At 63.1% G+C, this 17,673-nt stretch overlaps 1 protein-coding gene across 1 annotated transcript; it reads left to right on the forward strand.

Moving 5' to 3' along the window:
• Nucleotides 1–527: 527 nt before the first annotated feature.
• Nucleotides 528–17,547, forward strand: Sgta (small glutamine rich tetratricopeptide repeat co-chaperone alpha). The gene is made up of 12 exons (XM_026414704.2): nt 528–607; nt 6,990–7,126; nt 8,307–8,413; nt 8,651–8,735; nt 9,802–9,901; nt 11,680–11,784; nt 12,397–12,535; nt 13,115–13,177; nt 14,329–14,366; nt 15,402–15,491; nt 15,658–15,780; nt 16,483–17,547. The coding sequence occupies exons 2-11, from the start codon at nt 7,027–7,029 to the stop codon at nt 15,770–15,772; spliced, it is 942 nt and encodes a 313-aa protein (XP_026270489.2). The 5' UTR covers nt 528–607; nt 6,990–7,026; the 3' UTR covers nt 15,773–15,780; nt 16,483–17,547.
• Nucleotides 17,548–17,673: the final 126 nt, after the last annotated feature.

The raw sequence follows: 17,673 nt of genomic DNA on the forward strand, positions 1-17,673 counted from the left end.
CCATTGTCACTGTTCCCTATGCTTGGGGCTTTTCCCATCTTTCAATACAAACATAAAGAAGAGGTCATCCTCACCTTCCAAGGCAGCTTAGCTCCCCTAGCACAATGACATCACACCACATCACACCATTTTTTTCCTTTAATTCGCAGACATTAAACGAATGAAAGAATGCACTTGTGGGTGAACCGGGTGATGTGTGGATGAGTAAATGAACAAACAGAAGTCGACAGTGACCATGGAGAGCCCATGACACTCCGGATGCCAGGTGCCTAAACTCGGCGGCACCACAAATTTCTCTCGCACAGCCGACAGGGTCCGCCGCCGTCCCACCATGCACCGCTCCGCCCCAGCTCCGGCGGGCTGACAGCCCTAATTTCCGGCCTCCATTAGGCCGCAGAGGTCAGTTGCCCTAACGACCAGCTTGCTCCCGCCTCCATATTGCGTCACTTCCTTCCACACCCGCCTCGGCCACGGACGCACCTGCGCAAAATGAAAACAAAACGGAGCAGGCTTCTCCTGCGCGTGCGCCGCGCCCGGGGGCGGGGCCGAGCGGCGCCGCTGTGCGCAGGCGCAGCCGTCGGTGGGTCGGGGCTCGGTTGTCTCGCAGGTGAGTGGGGGCCCCCCGCTGTGAGCCGGGTGGGCCTGGACGTCAGTGGCTGGCAGTTCCCGGGGCTCGGGAGCCCTTGAGATGTGGGGCGGCCTCGGCCGGCTTCGCTGCGTCCCAAGAGGTGCCGTGAGTGGGCGGCGCGGCGGGGAAACTGAGGCAGGACTGAGGCGCGCTGTCCGTCGTGGACCCTCGCCTCCCTGTCCCGGGTCCAGCCCTGGAGATGGTGGTCCGCAGGCTGTCGGCGGGGACCCGGCGGGATGAGCGCTCGCAGAGGGTTTGCTGCTGCCCCTGTTCCTGAGGCCTCCCTGGAAGCACGACCGCCTGGACACGGGGACTCTGCTGGTCCCAGCGTCACCACTCCGTACCTGGGTGACCTTGGGCAGCGACTCGGCTGCCCAGAGGCTTACTTTCCCTTTCCGTCAGACGGGTGTTGTCACAGTCACCGTGACATTCCGGGCCGCGGGGCCCAGCACGCCGTGGGCACCCCGAAGGGTTAGCGGTTGTTGGTGCTAGTTGGCATTAGGGCCTTTGGCATAGGATGCCAGAGGTGGGGGGAATCGAGAGGGGGGTCCGGCCGGCCACCTTCGCCAGCTGTGTGAACCTGGGCAGGTTGCTTTCCCTCTCTGAGCGGATCTTTGCTTCTTGCCGACATAGTTGTAAAAGTTCCCGCCTTGCAGGGTCATTGTGAAGTTAAAGTTTCTAAGAGTCGTTAGTCAGGTGCCAGGAACTCAGTAAGTGCTTGCTGGAGACTGGCTGTTGTGGTTATGATGTGTCAGAAAACATGTGTAGTAGTAAGTCCTTTTGGCTAAGTGGTTTTCCTTTGTTTCTGATTATTTGTTTTGTCACCTTTGGACCAGTGGTTCTCTACTGAGGGCAGTTTTGTCCCCCAGGGCATCTTGGGTGATGCCTGGGGACATCTGTGGCTTCAGACTAGGGCATGGAATGGGTGGAGGCCAGGGATGCGGCTCAGCACCCTGAAGTGCTCAGGACAACACCCTAGAGAATGAGCCCACCCCAGGGTCCAGCGACAAGACTGAGAAACCAAGTAAGATGGATTCAGCATGTGGATTCCAGCATTGGCTGCACCCCAGGAACTCAGGCAAATGATTATGGAACTCAGTCTCTTGGGTTCACAGAATCCCCCAGCCCGGGGGTGTCAACTGGTGGTGATTCAGCCTCCAGGAAACACTGGGCCATGCCTGGGGACATTTATGGTTGTCACGACAGGTTGCACTCCTGGCACAGAGCGCGGGGTCAAGGCTAGAGATACTATTCAGCACCCTTGATAATGCCCAGGATGTCTGTCCCAGAGAGTAACCCATCCCAGTGTGCAAATACTGCTGCTGTTAAAAACATATTCTAGGCCAGTGGCTCTCCCCCATTATGGCCTGTGGGAGACTAATGGACCCCTGAAAGTATGTGCGGCTTTTGGGTTTGTGTGTGCGTTTCTAATTGTGCGGGGTGAGGAAAAGCACAGGAGTCAGACTGCCTGGATTCAAACCTCCTGACGTGTTATCATAGCTGCAGCCTTGAGTGATCCAGGGAACATTCTAATCCTCAATTTTGTTTTCTGTAGAATGGGGGATAGAGTAGTAAACTCCTCGAGTGACTGAGGGCTAAGCCACCAGCACTGATCAGAGAGCCAAACCCTGTTGCAGCCCGTTTTTGTGAATGAAGACGGATGGGAGCTCAGCCAGCCTCCTTGGAAGGTTCACACTGGTTCTGTGCGTGGATGGGGCTACAGTGGCTGAACGGAGTGGTTACCACAGAGCTCTTCTAGCCTGTGAGGCTGAAGGCTTTTAGTGCTCTGCCTCTTTCAGAAAATGTTTCCTGATCCCTGCAAAGTGCCCTCACGTGTACAGTGGGTCACTAGGTATCTGGCAAGTGCTGAGCAGGCCAGGAACTTGAGCAGCATCTACCTTTAAATCTTCCTGGAAGGGGGAATGACTCCTGCGGGTTCTTCTCCACTCCAGGTTAGAGGCTATGCCCTACGCTCCTCCCTGGCCGTCTACACAACTGCACGTTCTTGCCGGGACGTTGGCAGCGAGGGCGTAGGAGGAGCTGTGGGTAGGCAGCAGGACAGCTCTCATTCTTTACTAGGAGGAAACCAAGTGCCAGAGAGAGGCCACTTCCCCAGGGAAGTCAGGCCCAGAGCTTGAGTCTGCTGGTGACTTCCCCTCGGTCCGGATCAGACACTGCCAAGCACTGGGGCCCGGGAGATGGTCCAGGGACTCACAGCCTGGTGTGGGGGGAGCAGGTGTGAGGGACAGGAGGCCCAGGGTAGGAACAGGACCCAGGATTGCAGGAAGTGAGGTTTCTTCCTGAGTGTGTGGGTGGAAAGGCGAGCCAGCCCTGGAGGATGTGTGGACCCCACCCCCACGTCAGGTGACACCAGGTGGCAAAGGGCCTCATGGACACCCTCATGAGGGTTTTTACATGCTCTGACCCTGGGAGTGCCTGGGGACCCAGTCAGAACCCCAGAGTACCAGGGTGGGCGCAGGAGCAGAGCACCCCACTGTCAGGAGTCTGCAGGGCGGGGCGGGGCGGGGCGGCAGAGTGTGCCCAGGAGGGGCGTGGCAGCGGGCTTCTCTCTGGACTCCTAGGTAGGAAGCCACCTTAGGACAGGCCGTTTTCTTCCTTCAGTGATCAACCCTGGGAGGAAGGTAAACGGCAGAGGCTGTGCTGTTACCTTGTTTCAGCTACAACAGGAGGTGGCCACTGGCCACCAAAGGGGCTGCAGCTCACCAGAGGAGCCCGCCCTGGGACCCCGCCTGCCCCTGGCCCGCGACGCCCACCTCCCTCCGGCGCCTGTGGACCAGGCCCTGCAGTGGTCCTGGGCTCATAAAGCCCTCACTGTTCCCGCCGAGCAGGCCTCCTTTGGGGAGTTTGTCTGACAGCCAAAACCCTACAAGCCGTGATTGTTCAGAGGAGATGGGTGCGTGGCAGCGGGCATGCAGGCCGTCCTCCTGGGACACTGGACTGGCCCTCTGTAGGGAAGAGCTTTATTGGGGTTTAAGTCAGATTTAGGAACCACGTCATGTCCACCCCTAGCAGGGTGAGGGACATAGCAGGTGGTGGCCCAGCTGGGCCTCGCGGTGCAGGGCTCTGCACCTCCTGTGAGTCCACAGGCCCGGGCCGCCTGTCCACAGGCCCGAGGTCCAGGGGGCTCTGCAAGGGAGGTTCTCAGCGCTCCTGTCTGGAAGTCATTTGGCCAGGGAATCTGTCTGTCCTGACCATTCTTCACCCAGGGCCAGGAGTCAATGTCTGGGGACATGTGTGGCTGTCATGGCAGGAGACGCTCCTGGCGTGAGTGGAGGCCAGGGACACTGCTCAGCCCCCTGTAGTGCCCAGGTCGTCCACCCAGCAGAACGATCCAACCCCAGTGTTCATGGTGCCAAGTGGGAGATGCTGAATTAATTTTTTGGAAAAAAAAAAAAAAAGTCAACTCCCTGTTCCCACAGACGCAGAGAGCACTCGTGTGCGGCGACAGCACTGCCCCGGGCCTCAGCTGCTGGGCCTGACCTCCTCTCCTCCCCGCTCAGTGTGGGTTTCAGTGTGGGCAGCACCTAGGGCCTTGGCAGGGCAGATGCTTGAAGGACACTGGGTCTCTTGGTCCTTGAAATCCCCCATCTCAGGGGGTCTCAACGGGTGTGATCCTGCCCCCAGGGGACACCTGCAGTGCACAGGACCAGCCCACTAGAGTGACAGCGGCTTCGGTAGCCAGGGCTTCTCTCCTCCCTTTGTGACACTTGTCCATAGGTGTGGTTTCCTGGAAGCGGAAACAGACCCACGGGCCCTTGCACCGCACTGACCACGCCGTTCAGCGCCGTCTGGCACCAGGCTGTTGACATGACCCAAGTCTTGTTTTAGTTCTGGGGATCGAACCCGAGGCACTCTTGCCACTGAGCCATATCCCCAGCCTCTTTTTTTTGTTGTTGTTGAGATGGGGTGTCCCTAACTTTCTTTTGGCCTCGCCCTTGAGGCCCTCCTGTGCCAGCCTCCTGCGGTGCTGGGGTCACGGTGTGCACACCCCACTGGCTGAGTGAAGCAGGGGCTGGATGACTGTCGTTGAAGGCAACGGGTCAGGAGGCCCACTCCTCATTTCCTAGGGGTCACAGGCTGTGCCACATCTTAGAGGAACCAACACCCCTCAGGCATCTGGTCTCTGGTCCCAGCCTGTTGGCGGTCTGTGTTGTAGGCGAGGGGCAGGAAGGGCCCACAGCTGCCCTCAGGTGCCTGGCTCCTCCGGCTCGCGTGTTCTGGTCCAAGGCCCCTGGCATCACTGTGGACACTGGAACCAATTGCCCTCTGGGGTGTGCATCTTGGACACTGTAGAATGCTGAACAGTGTCCCTGCCCTCCACCCACTCCAAGCCAGACACCACCCGTCATAACAACCAGTTGTCCCCAGAATCGGCCTGTGTCCCTGGGGCAGAATCATCACCCACTGAGCCACCATTCTAGGAAGGAGACCACCTGGAAACAGATGCCACCGTGTCCGCTGCACAGGAGGTGGGTGGGGTCCACAAACCATCTCAGTTTGTTAAAAATTCCCTGGGCGTGGGGGCCACACCTGTCATCCCAGCTACTCAGGAGGCTGAGGCAGGAGGGTCTCAAGTTCCAGGCCAGCCTGGGGGTGTGGCAGTGGTGGAGCGTCCTGGGCTCAGTCCCCAGTGTGTGGCGGAGTCTGTTTCCTCTGGAGGCGACTCCCCACTTGCTGACACGCACAGTGGGTGGTTTACAGGCCACAGAGCAAGTGCTCAGGTTTGCTACCTCCGGGCTCGCTCTCCAGTTTCACCCACAGGCGCCTCGTGTGTGCGACCCTGTGTCTGGTCCACTGGACACCTGGGACTTGAGATGGAAGGAGAGCAACACGCACTTCCCTGCAGAAGAAGAGCTGCTTCCGCTTCTGGCTCCCGCGTCCCTGGTGGCGCACAGCCAGTCCCCCCTTGCAGGTGGACTGGTGCCTCTTTCCTCTGCGTTGATAACCTGTGCGTCCCTCCAGAGTGGCCCTGGGCACGTTACCAGGCTCCTCTGCCTGAGTCGGCTGCCTAAAAATAGGACCGACCTGCTGTTGTGAGTCCAGAGCACGGGGCTCACCAAGCTCCCCGTCCCCAGCGGCCCTGGTTGGCCATGGCTGCGTAGCCAGGGCCAGAGACCACAGGGCTCCGTCAGAACTGAAAACCCCTTTTTATAGGGTCACCAACACAGGTCAGGCCCAGTGGTGCTTCATCTGAACTTGATCGCCTCTGTGAGGACCGGTCTCCAGCAGCCACATTCTGGGGTCTTGAGGATCAGGACTCCACCCTGTGGAGTTTGGGGACACACTCAGCCCACAAGGGCATCTGGCAGTTGACCTGTGTGTGCGAGTGGTCTCAGGCACCAGGCTCTGGGTGCCGTCCCAGCTCAGAGGAGAACTGGGCCCTGGGCCTTGGCCAGTGCCTTCATTTTGAAGCTGGACCAGGGCTCAAAGCGGAGCAGCAGTCACCATGACGCAGCCATAGGGAACCGAGCAGGGGGCCCCCAGCCCAGCGCCCACAGTTCCAGCTAAGCGTCTCCCTACCCTAGAAACCGGTCTGTGTCTCCTGCGCGTGGCTGGCCTGAGCCCCCAGTGCAGAACAGCAGCCCACTGGGTGCCGCGGGGACTGCACAGGCCCAGCCCTGGTGCTGCTTGTCCTACCACACGTTTGGTGTCCCTAGGTGGCACGCCGGGCAGCTGCACTGCAGGCCTGACCCTGCCCTGGGCCCTTGCCTGGCTGGCTGGTTTCACTGGCACCTGCCCCACAGGAGGCTAGGGCAGCCCTCGGGGGGCTTCCTGCCGGCACTGCCGAGGCCACTGTGGCTAAAGCCTCCAGGTTGGTCCAGGCCCCAGGACAGCCCGTCTGTAAGCTGCAGTTCCAGGTGCAGGGCTGGCGTACCCTCTGGGGCCCCTAGAGCTGTGTGGGGAAGGCCAGTCCCCATGAGCACTGGGAGCAGAAGCGCCAAGGAGCAAGGCGGTCCTTGGAACCCGGGTGGGGCACGAGTGTCCTAGAGAAGAGCCACACATTCTGATACTGACGTGTGCAGTCAGTGTGCCCTGGAAGAGGTGGACCCGGCTCTGGCCTCCGCCAGGCAGCCCAATGCCCAGCCCTGGAACCAGGTCGTTCTGTGTACAGAGGCAGATCAGTGAATTGGGGTCCCCATCTGTGACATGCATAATGCTGCGGTCCTGCCTCTATCCCCATGAGATTGAGACTGCCCAGAACACGCGAAGTGGCCCTCACAGTGCAGTGGGCAGGGCCCAGCGAGTTGTGGCAGGTCTGGATGCCTGCAGCAGAGTGTGAGGGGCTGGGGGAGGTTCCCCGTCCCCACCACTCAGCACACCCTCTCTGCGTGCACCACAGATCCTGAACCTCGGGTGTCTCCCCCTCCCGTCTCAAGATGGATAACAAGAAGCGCCTGGCCTATGCCATCATCCAGTTCCTGCATGACCAGCTCCGGCACGGGGGGCTCTCCTCGGATGCCCAGGAGAGCTTAGAAGGTATGCAGGCCCCTGTCTACCTCCTGCCCTGGTGGGGGGACCCCGGCCCCCGCTGCACTGTGGACAGATGAGTGTAAGGCGGCCTCCCGCTGCCAAGCCTAGGTACCTGGCCTTTCCTCAGCTCTCAGGTAAGTAATTAGCCAGAGAGGGGCAGGAGCCCATCCAGGGGCCAGTGCCCACCTGCTGGCCCAGCTCTATTTTCTGGCTGTGGGCCAAGCCCCCTTCAGGAGCATTTCATCTCCCAGTCATCATCCATTGAGCTGTGGTTCCAGAATGTTCCCAGCCCTTCTGTGCACGTTTGTGAGAGAAGGATTCTCCTGGGGTCCCTGCCCCAGGTTCCCAGCCCACTGGTCCCCAGCGAGAGCTGAGCGTCCTCCCTTGCATGGTGCCGGGTGTGGGAGGGAGAGGACGCCTCTGGGAGCAGCCCTGGTGGCCTGTGTTCTGCCAGGCTCCCCTGCCTGTGTCTGCTCCCTGTGGAAGTGCTGTGGAAGCTCACAGGGCAGGGGAGGCTCTGGGGGCCAGCCGTGGGCATCTGCACACACCCTCCAGGTGAGGGGCAGTAGGGCTTAGCGGGGCCCAGGAGGAGAGAGCCCAGGGACGCTGTGAGACCTGCCCTGGGGTGGGTGGCGCCACAGCATGGATGCCACCTGGGAGGAGATGGCGCCCTCCTTCCCTCCACCCCAGCTGGGTCCAGCCCCTGGGTCCAGGCGGCAGGAGGGCTCCCTGCTGCTGGGGGCGGGGGGTGAGCCATCCTGCACACGGGGTCTGGCTGTGGGGCCAGAGAACTTGAGCTGCTGACCCTGGCCAGGTTCCCCTGGAGTCCCACAGTGCCCCTGGGCACTTCCCCCCATATGGCCCTCCAGGCCAGACCAGGCCCACCACCCCTCCGCCAGGTGGCCTCAGCATTGTGACTCCACAGAGAGCCCTGAGGTCAGCCACCTGAGCCCACGTGGCTTCTCCTGCTGGCAGGTGTGGGCACATTGTCCACCCCAAGCGTCCAGGCTTTGAGGTGGACCAGAACAAAAGGAAGCCCGTCGGGAGCCTGCGGGCCCGGGCAGTGGGTGAGGGGCCTTTGTGAGTAGACACGGCGGAGAGGACGTGTGAGCCCCTAGGCCTGAGGACCCCCGACGTTGCCCTCCCAGGGCTGGTGGTCTCCAGGAACACCCCTCCTCCCCCGCAGTTGCCATCCAGTGCCTGGAGACCGCCTTCGGGGTGACGGTGGAGGACAGTGGCCTGGCGCTTCCCCAGACTCTGCCAGAAATATTTGAAGCAGCCGCCACAGGCAAGGTGAGCCCTGGGCTGCCCCCACCTCACCCCAAAATGAGGACAGCAGCAGCGGAACGTCTCAGGGTGCCGACTACTCCCCCACCAGCTCGGGGGCGCTGGCCCTCCTCATCCTGTGAGCAGGGGCCAGTGGCCCCAGTCCCTCCCCAGGGCCCTGCAGAGGGCCAGGAGCCTCTGAGCGGGGACTGCCAGGCTGAGGCTGCAGGGCTGCCTGAGCACACGTGCACCTTCCTCGGGCAGGAGATGCCACAGGACCTGAGGAGCCCTGAGCGGACCCTGCCCTCCGAGGAGGACTCGGCAGAGGCAGAGCGCCTCAAAACCGAAGGTGAGGGCAAGTGGCCGGTCAGGGGGTGACGCTGGAGGGCAGTGGTCAGCGAGCTGGCCCGAGGGGGCCGCGTGGGGCAGTAATAGAGTGCAGCTCTCAGCACAGCCAGCTTGAGTGTGGGTGGCACGGCCACCGTGGGAGGCAGGCCCCGCGCCCTCGGGGCCTGGGGTAGTGTCTCTGACTGGCCGTTTGTGTCGGGTGGACACTGCAGTCACACGCACAGCAGCCAGGCAGCCAGGGGAGCCACAGGTGTCCCTCAGGGGATGAAGGGACACATAGCACAGTCCATCCACCATGGGGTGTCCTCGGCCAGGGCAGGATCCAGGTGACATGGTTGCGGCTCATGCTCGGTGAGAGCCAGACAGTCCACAGTGTGTGACCCAGTGACGGGAGACGTCAGAGGCAGGCAGGGGCTTCGTGGATGTGGGGACTGGGAGGGGACAGGGCACTGTTCGTGGAGACAGTCTTTCTTTTTTGTGTGACGCGCTGAACATAGGGAAAACCACTGAGCTCCGTCACCCAGGACGACAGGCACAGCCACAGGTGGTTGCTGCCCCCTCCCCCTGTTGGAACGGGGACCAGGCCTCAGAGGACAGCCACGGTGCTGTGAGGTTAGCAGAGTCCAAGACGTGGCTGTCCCTCTATGCCACCGGGCTCCCCATCTGCAGTCAGCCAACCCCAGATCAAAACAGTCAAAAAACAGGCATCACACTGGCCACCACAGTGTCTCCCTACTGTCCGTCCTCCTGAACGACACGGCTTAGCCGCTCTTACCAGAGTGCTCATAGGGCCACCGGGATGCCGTGGCGTCTACCGGAGGAGGTGCCATCTCATGCCAGGAGCTTGAGCACCTGTGGTTTTGGTGTCCGTGGGGGTTCTAGATCCAGTCTCCCGAGGACACCAGGGGTGGCTCTGCTCGTGGCCTGGGCCTCCTGCCGCTCACGTGCAGAGCTGGAAGCTTGTGCCTGGAGGACCCCACGTAGCTCCAGCAGTTCCTGAGCAGGACCTGAATGTTGCATCCTGCCCTGTGATCGGAGCTCGGGCACACACCTTTCTTTCCTTTTAGGGAACGAGCAGATGAAGGTGGAGAACTTCGAGGCCGCCGTGCGTCTCTATGGGAAGGCCATTGAGCTCAACCCCGCCAACGCCGTCTACTTCTGCAACAGGTGCCACGGGCCGGGCACCAGGAGGCTCAGCGTGCGGGGCCAGGGAGCGCAGGCACAGCAGATGGGCTGGTCCACCTGCGCCTGGGGAGGAGGGAGGTCAGGAGGTGGCCTCCTAACCTGTGGTTGGGTGGTACGACTGTCCACACCACGCCAGGAGCGGAGGCTGGCCTTGGGAGAACGTGTCACGCGTTTGCCGAGGGCTTTCTGATGGTGGTGAGTGGCAGTGTTTGGCCTCCATTTCTGTCTCATGTGGTGCTGGGGACAGACCCTGGGTCCTGTACGTGCCACCGCCTGCTCTGCCACAGCTACATCCTGACCCTGGCCTGTTTTTGGAGGAAAAGCCAGCTGCCCTGGCAGAGCCTCGCGGTGTAAGGCGCAGTCTCGCGGAGCCCGTCCTGGCTGGGGAAGGTGCGGAGCTGGACGGAGGGTCCGGTGCCAGGCCGTGGAGCAGCCGCGCCCGAGTGTGTCCGTCACTCGCGAGTCCCCTGCGCGGGCCTGGCTGCTTTCCTGGGATTTGTTCTTTTACCGTTTTATTTTGGACTAGTTCTGGGTTTTCAGGAAAGTGGCAGAGATAGGACAAGTAGAGCACGCAGACGTTCTGAGGCCCCACAGCCTGGACCCCGGCCCAGGACACCTCAGGTGGGGATTCCAGACCTGGCCTCCTGCGAAGGGTCACAGTCAGAATACAGGCACGACAGTGCGATTGACAGGGAGTGTAAGTGCATGTCACCCTTGGCCTTGGGTCCCCTCCTCAGGATGCCTCGTGGCGTCAGAGCTGTTCCAGGATCTGAGGGAACTGTCCCCAGCCTCTCGGGTGGAGTGCTGGCTCTGTACTGAGGCCCCCGCCGCCCCTCGGCCGCCACAACCCTGCGCCCTAGCACCTCCCCTAGCGCTTCCCTCTGTCGGAAATGAGCCCCGCAGAGGCTGCGCCAGGAGCGGCCTCTGCGGCGTAGCAAGGCACTGTCGCAAAGCGAAGTCCCAGGTTCACTGAGAGCATGTGAGGAGCCGGGGAGGGAGTGGCACAGGACTGAGGCGGGGCTGGCGTCCTGAAGGGCATGAGGGTGGCCAGGTGGCTGCAGGTCCTCCCCTCCCCTGCACAGGTTAGGGGCCCCCTGAAAGCCAAGGGGAGAGGATTTTCCTGCCCAGCTGGCCTTGTTCCAGAGCGCACACTGCACAGCACTCACTCAGTGCGGTGCGGGGAGCTCTGTCTATGTGCCCTTCGCCTCAGGTGGGTTCCTCGGAGGCCCAGCACTCAGCCTGGGCCCCGGGCCTGCACTCGGGTTGAGTGCACCCCCCGGATGTGGGGGCCGACTGTTTCTTCCCTCGCACGGAAGAAGGGGGGCGAAATAGAAAAGGTCTCCAGCCAGACTGGCTGCTAGAGGGTGGGCAGGAGCTGTCTCTGCCAGGTCCTGTGGGGCCTCCCACCTGGTGAGGAATGGGTTCTCCTGCCCCCGTGACAGACGAGGAAGTCAAGGCAGAACTGGGACATGGCCGAGCAGGGTGGCGTCAGTGCCTGGCTCTCTCCTCCCTCAGCACGCCTGTGGGCACACTGGCCTCTGGTGTCCCCATGAGTGGGTAGTACCTGGGTGGCACAATCTGGTGATGTTGGGTGCAGATCTGGTGCTGAGGCCCCATGTGCCAGGGCCATCTCCAGGCCACGCCCCTCCCTGCCCACAGGCTGGTGCCCAGGTGTCCTGGCCCTCTGCGTCCTGGCTGGCCTGTCGCCACCCCCTCGCGCCGGGGCTGCCTGCAGGAGCCGCCTGCCTTTGTCCCCGCAGAGCCGCAGCCTACAGCAAGCTGGGGAACTACGCGGGAGCCGTGCAGGACTGCGAGAGGGCCATCTGCATAGACCCAGCCTACAGCAAAGCCTACGGCCGCATGGGGTGAGTGGCTGCGGGGTCCTGGTCCCTGGGTGGCAAGCTGCCTCACCAGCTCAGCTCCACATGTCTGTCTGGGGTGGCTCAACCCCGTCTTTGGGCACCAGCCGTGTACCCCACATCTGAAGGCGGCTGGGGGTCCAGAGCTCCTGGGGCCCTGCCCTGGGCCTGGGCCGGGCGTGGTGGCAGCCGGGCAGCCTGCAGAGAGGAGTAGCCAGGCGCCCTGGGTGGGCTTCAGGGGCCCAGCACAGGAGCCCCGTCCACACAGCATGGGGCACAGAGTTCCTGTCCTCTTTTTGGACTGTTGTGGTCAACTGCCCCCTGCCAAGGCTGCCTGGGGGCTCGCCAGACTCCGCTGTGTCCCGGGCACTGACACTCAGGCGTCCCAGCGTTTCAGCAGCTGTGTGCCAGCAGCGTGCACGAAGGCCAAGCTCCCTGCACCTCAGAAGGAAGCACTGTGTGTGCCCATAGGGGGCCCTTCTTGTGGGCCTGGGCTCCGACACGTCTTCTCAGACACCCCCGGAGGCCCTGCAGGCGGTGTGCCCCCGCCAAGCCCAGGCAGGCAGCACCTCGGGACGCTGGCGGCTGCCCGGCCTTCAGCAGCCCCTTTCCCCGCAGCCTGGCGCTCTCCAGCTTGAACAAGCACACCGAGGCCGTGGCCTACTACAAGAAGGCCCTGGAGCTGGACCCCGACAACGAGACCTACAAGTCCAACCTCAAGATAGCGGAGCTGAAGCTGCGGGAGGCCCCGAGTCCTGTGAGCCGGGGCGGCTGCGGGGTGTGGGCCGGGGCCTGGCCGACCCGGGGTTTGTTGTGTTCACGTGTGTGGCTCGGGCCCAGGAAAGACTGTCACAAGAAAAGAAGTTTACACCCAAACCCGGGAAATGGGGAGTGCCTGTCAGGGCTGCCGGGGGCAGCATGGCCTGGGTCAGGTGGCCAGGGCCCTGGTGTGACCCCGCTGGGTGGCAGGCTCAGGCTGGCTGCTTTGGCTCATTCAGCCGCCCGGGCACCCGTGGCCTGGTGAGGCTGGGAGCCCACGAGGGGGGTGCCCCTGAAAGGCCCTCTCTGGGCAGGGTTGGCCCTGCAGGTGGTCAGCCCAGGGAGCTGCCCCTGCAGGCTCGCCAGCCCAGGGTGCCACGGCGCAGGAAGTCAAAGGCCTGGCACCTAGCAGGCCTTCCCCAGAGTGCTGGTCACGGCTTGTGCCAGGAGGCGGCCCCCCTTGGTACTCAGGCTAAGGGGCCGCTGAGCCCCGCAGGGCTCTCACCCCTGAGGCCCTAGGGTTGCTGGCCATGGTCCTGTGTCCGGCCACCACTAACCAGTGCTTTCTTGTCTCCAGACAGGAAGTGTGGGCAGCTTCGACATCACTAGCATGCTGACCAACCCAAGCTTCGTGAGCATGGTAACAGCCCCGGCTCCCTGCCCACAGCCCCTACCCAGGGCCAGGCTCACAGAGTCCAGGAGGTGACCCCCAGCTCCCCCGTGTGGTAGAGAGTGCAATAGAAGTGTATGGCCGTGTCCATCTCCTGGGGTCCAGAGGAGATAATACAGGGTCCCAGGTGCCGCTTTCCAATGCCAGTACTTCCACTGTGAAAGGGACATGAGCCTGTGGTAGTGGACCTAGTAGCCTGTGGTAGCCAGGACCCTACAGAGCCATCCACACTGCACCACGCTCCCTGAGGGCCCACCCCCTGCCAGGCACAGGGCCTGCAGCCTCGGGCTGTGGTGACTGGCGCACCGCTAGGGAGGACACTGGGCACTACGGTGCACGCGGCATCTCAGGTGGAAGCTGTGGAGGAGGATGGAGATGTGGCTCAGGGGTCAAGCCCCCCTGGGTCCAACGCCCAGCACCAAAAAAATGAAAAGAGGCCATCAGTGTCCTGGCAGCCAGAGGATGTCCTCCCCAGGGCAGGCAGCGGCTGGAGCAGCACTGCCGGTGCCTCCCCTGCAGCAGAGGGCAGGGCAGCTGGGCCTGCCCTTGCAAGGCTCAGGCAGCAGTGGACAGTGGTCAGAGTCCTGGCCTCGTGGGTGTGGCAGGTCACGGCCTGCCAGCGGTTCTGTGAGGCAGGCGTCGTGGGCACGCAGCCACCCAACCCACACTGGCAGAGCCGCGGGCACCTGGGAAGGCGGAGGGCACCTGCCTCCTGCCCGTTAGAAGGAGGCGCCGGCCTGGGAGCCGCCACCCTGGAGGCGCCGTGAAGTCTGCTCGGGCACGCTGAGTGGGTCCCGGAGACCGTCCCGTGCCCGGGCACACCCGGACACGCCCTGGGGCAGACGTGGGGGCTTGGCCGGGTGAGAGCAGGCAGCCATGTGGCGGGGCCCTGTCGCCCGCGAGGAAGGGCAGGGCTCCAGGCCTCGAGGCCCGCGGGGCGCAAGTGGGAAGAGCTGGCCCTGCCACACAAGCGAGGAGACAGGCAGACGTAGGGGGAGGGCCAGGTTGGTGGAACCTGGGGCTGGCAGCGTGGGTCGGTGGCTAGCACTTCCCTCGCTGGTGGGGGGTCGGGGAGAACTCGGGGTGGAGAGTGACTCCCCGACCCGCGTGTTTCCCCTCAGGCGTCAAACCTCATGAACAACCCGCAAGTTCAGCAGCTGTAAGTGACAACCCTTGTGTCATTGTGTGTGGGTTTCTTTTGTTGTGGCACAGTGTACGTGACATAAACTTTGATGATTTTGAAAAACGAAGTACACTGGCACACGCCTGTCATCCCAGTGATTGGGGAGGCTGAGGCAGGAGGACCACAAGTTCAAGGCCAGTCTCAGTAACTTAGCAAGGCCTGTATCAAAATTCAAAATATTTTCTTTCTTAGTTGAAGCTTAACAGTTCCTGGTGCTAAGTATTCAGAGTGTCGGGGGCCAGCTTCCACAGTGTAACTCCTGGACACTCTGTGACCCCAGAGAAAGTCCCTTCCCCCAGCTGTCCCCCATCCCTTCCAGTCCTGCAAGTCCACGTCCCGCCTCTGGACTCCCCTGTCAGTGGGTCACACACCGTGGCCTTGTGTGTCTGGCTCTCACTGAGCACCAGGTCCTTGGGGCCATCCATGCTGCAGCTGTCACTGTGCTCTTGCTGGCCGAGGACGCTCTGGGTATAGGGGGTCAGGCTGTGCTGCCCATCTGCCAGCAGACCCCTGGCTTCTGCTCTGCGTCTCCCGAGGGGGTGGTGCTGCTGTGAACGGGGGGTGAGGGTTGGGGTCCCTGGTACGTGCCAGAGTGGCTGGCCGAGCACATACTGCCAGGCCACTTTCTTCCCTCACCAAAGCTTGCTCTCAGCCACAGCAGGGTCCTCGGCAGGGCCGGGTGGCTCTGGGTGGCTCTCCGGTGGCTCTCTGGTGGCTCTCTGGCACTGCAGCTTGCTGAGCAGCATCCCTGCCTCCACCTCTCCCTGCCAGGACACCCCAGTGCTAGTCACGGTCACTCCAAATGTCATGCAGTGTCCCTGGGGGCAGCTGCTTGGCCAAGACCACTACTGTGTTTAGGCCAGAACGGGGCAGTCGTGGGGGGCTGGGCTGGGGACCTGGGGTCTGCCAGGTGCAGAGAATCTGCCTGAGAAGGATGGACCTCCCAGGGCCCCAGGGGAGGGCCACGGGGGAGGGCCGTCTGGCCGCTGGCTGAGCTGCTGCTCTCCACAGCGTGTCTGGGATGATCTCCAGCAGCCACAACCCCCTGGGGACGCCCGGCACCAGCCCCTTGCAGAACGACCTGGCCACCCTCATCCAGGCGTGAGTAGAGCTGCTCCACGGGGCGCGGGTGGGCACACAGCGCGTCCCTAGGCGCCCAGGGGACCTGGTGTCCTGGCACGGAAGGCAGAGGCCCCAGGTCCAGTCTGGGCAGAAGGAGGAGCTGGAAACAGCAGCCGGCCCCCGCCAAGCTGCACCGTCCACACAGGGGCCAGCAGTTCGCGCAGCAGATGCAGCAGCAGAACCCGGAGTTGATCGAGCAGCTCCGGAGTCAGATGCGCAGTCGGACCCCCAGTGCCAGCAACGACGACCAGCAGGAGTGACCGGCTAGGTGAGGCCCCGCAGGCAGGTCCTCCAGCCAAAGCCGGGTTTGCCCCAAGCTCCGAGGCCAGACAAGGCTTCCCTGGTCATCGGGACCCTGTCCAGCGTTGGCCCTACCCCAGCTGGATGAGGCAGCATGGGATCAGTAGGTGCCCGGCGGCCACCTGGATGGCCCGTGTATATGTCGTCCCTCCCGAGAGCAGGTGTGGTGCTGGTGGCTGTTACAATGGGCTCACTGTCCCGGGTGGGCCCCAGCGGCCCTGGCTGGCTTGGTGAGCGTCCTAAGGTCCCTCACTCAACCTGCCTGTCCGAAGTGGACATGGCTCCTGGGCCTCTGTGGAAGAGGCTTCTGCCCTGCCCTGACGCCACCTTGCACAATGTCATTGACACACACACGTTGATTTTTTAACCAGATGACCTTAGGGACACCTGAGCGGGAGCCGTTTAGGGCCGCTGCAGCTGAGTGCGTGCAGCCAGGGCCTGGCCACTTCCCCCAGGTGCTTCCTGTCCCTCCTCCTCCTCTGGGGCCAGGGATGGCGTCCAGGCCCTCGCTCAGGCTGAGCTCTCGCTCCACCACTGGCCGCTCCGCAGCCTCCTTTGGAATAAGCTTTTCCTCCAGGCTTCCTGAGCCCCTCTGTCTGCGCTGGCCCGTGCACTCGGGCCTGGCCTCCTGCTGCGGCCTGACTGCTGGGCCTGGTCTGCCTTCCCGCAGCTGTCCCGCTCTGCCGTCCTGCTCTGCCCGCCAGCTGCGGCCCCCGTGTGGTTGGCCACTTTTCCCGTCGGGCTGCCCAAGAGAGGGAAAGAAACTGAAGTTGGACCTGCACGTTGAGAGACTTTGTTCCGCCCGCCCCGTCCGCCCTGTCCCGTCGTCTGTCCCCAGCCTCCCCGCCCCCGCCCCCCAGCCCCAGCCCCACAGAGCCCAGTCAGGCACCGCAGAGTTCTCTAGAACTCCTGGGCCGCTCTGGAGACGCGACAGTGTGCTGTTGGGCCTCATGGCAACCCTGTGGCCTTGGGAGCCCTCTGCAGCCCTGCCCCGTCCTCCGTCTCCAAGGACCCTCAGAGTTGCCTCTGGCTGTCCTGCTGGCACTGTGCCAGGAAGAACTCACTGCCAGCCCGGCCCGTGCTGCGTCCTGGTGCCGCGTCCCAGCAGCCCAGAAGGCATGCTCCAGGGAGGGACTCCAGCCCAGCGCCCGGCCGGCAGCTCCTTCGTCCCGCACCCCTTGGCCAGTTTGTCCTGTGCACAGAACCCAGCTCTGTGACGCTTGTGCTGGGTGCGTGGATGGACGTCTGTCTGCCTCCCACCTGCCCTCTTCCACGCCCCGGGGACAGACAGTCATGACCTCCTGTCCAGCTGGGCTCCATGGTTAGCCCTGCGCAGAGGTTGACTAGGACATCTTGGCCCGTCTGTGTCCCCTCCCACTGCCCTCATGCCCTGTGGGGTCCCCAGCACCCCCACCTTGGCCCTGAAGCAGCTGCAGGAGCGGCACCCAGGAGGGGAGGTCAGGAGCAGGGCCCCTTGGACACCCTGCGACCCTGCCTAACTGCAGGGCAGGCTCGGCTCCACCAGAGGGTGGCGTCTTGCAGTTGGAGCCCGGGCGCCCTGGGTGTGGGCTGCGTGCCAGGGGGGGCAGCGCGCGCGCGCGTGTGTGTGTGTGTGTGTGTGTGTGTGTGTGTAGGTAGCCAGTAGGAAGAAGGGCGGCGGCCGGCCCCTGGCGCCCCTCAGGCGGCCGAGCTGACAGCCAGCCGCGTGGAGAATAAACAGACCTTGTGGCTTTGTCTTGTCGTCTCTGACACCCGGCCCTCCCTCCCCAGCCTCACCTCCAGGAGCCCGGCCTGCCTGGCACCCCCAATCCCATGGAGCCCACAGGTGTTCCTCCTGGGTTGGGGTCACGGGCACCTGGTT

The sequence above is a fragment of the Urocitellus parryii genome, chromosome 3 (genome assembly GCF_045843805.1).
Source record: "Urocitellus parryii isolate mUroPar1 chromosome 3, mUroPar1.hap1, whole genome shotgun sequence".
Taxonomy (NCBI): Eukaryota; Metazoa; Chordata; class Mammalia; order Rodentia; family Sciuridae; genus Urocitellus; species Urocitellus parryii.

Coding starts and splice junctions, on each gene's coding strand:
- Sgta (XM_026414704.2), top strand. CDS start 7,027: ATGGATAACAAGAAGCGCCTGGCCTATGCCATCATCCAGTTCCTGCAT. Junction 8,414..8,650: donor AAGCAGCCGCCACAGGCAAG/GTGAGCCCTGGG, acceptor TTCCTCGGGCAG/GAGATGCCACAGGACCTGAG. Junction 11,785..12,396: donor AAAGCCTACGGCCGCATGGG/GTGAGTGGCTGC, acceptor CTTTCCCCGCAG/CCTGGCGCTCTCCAGCTTGA.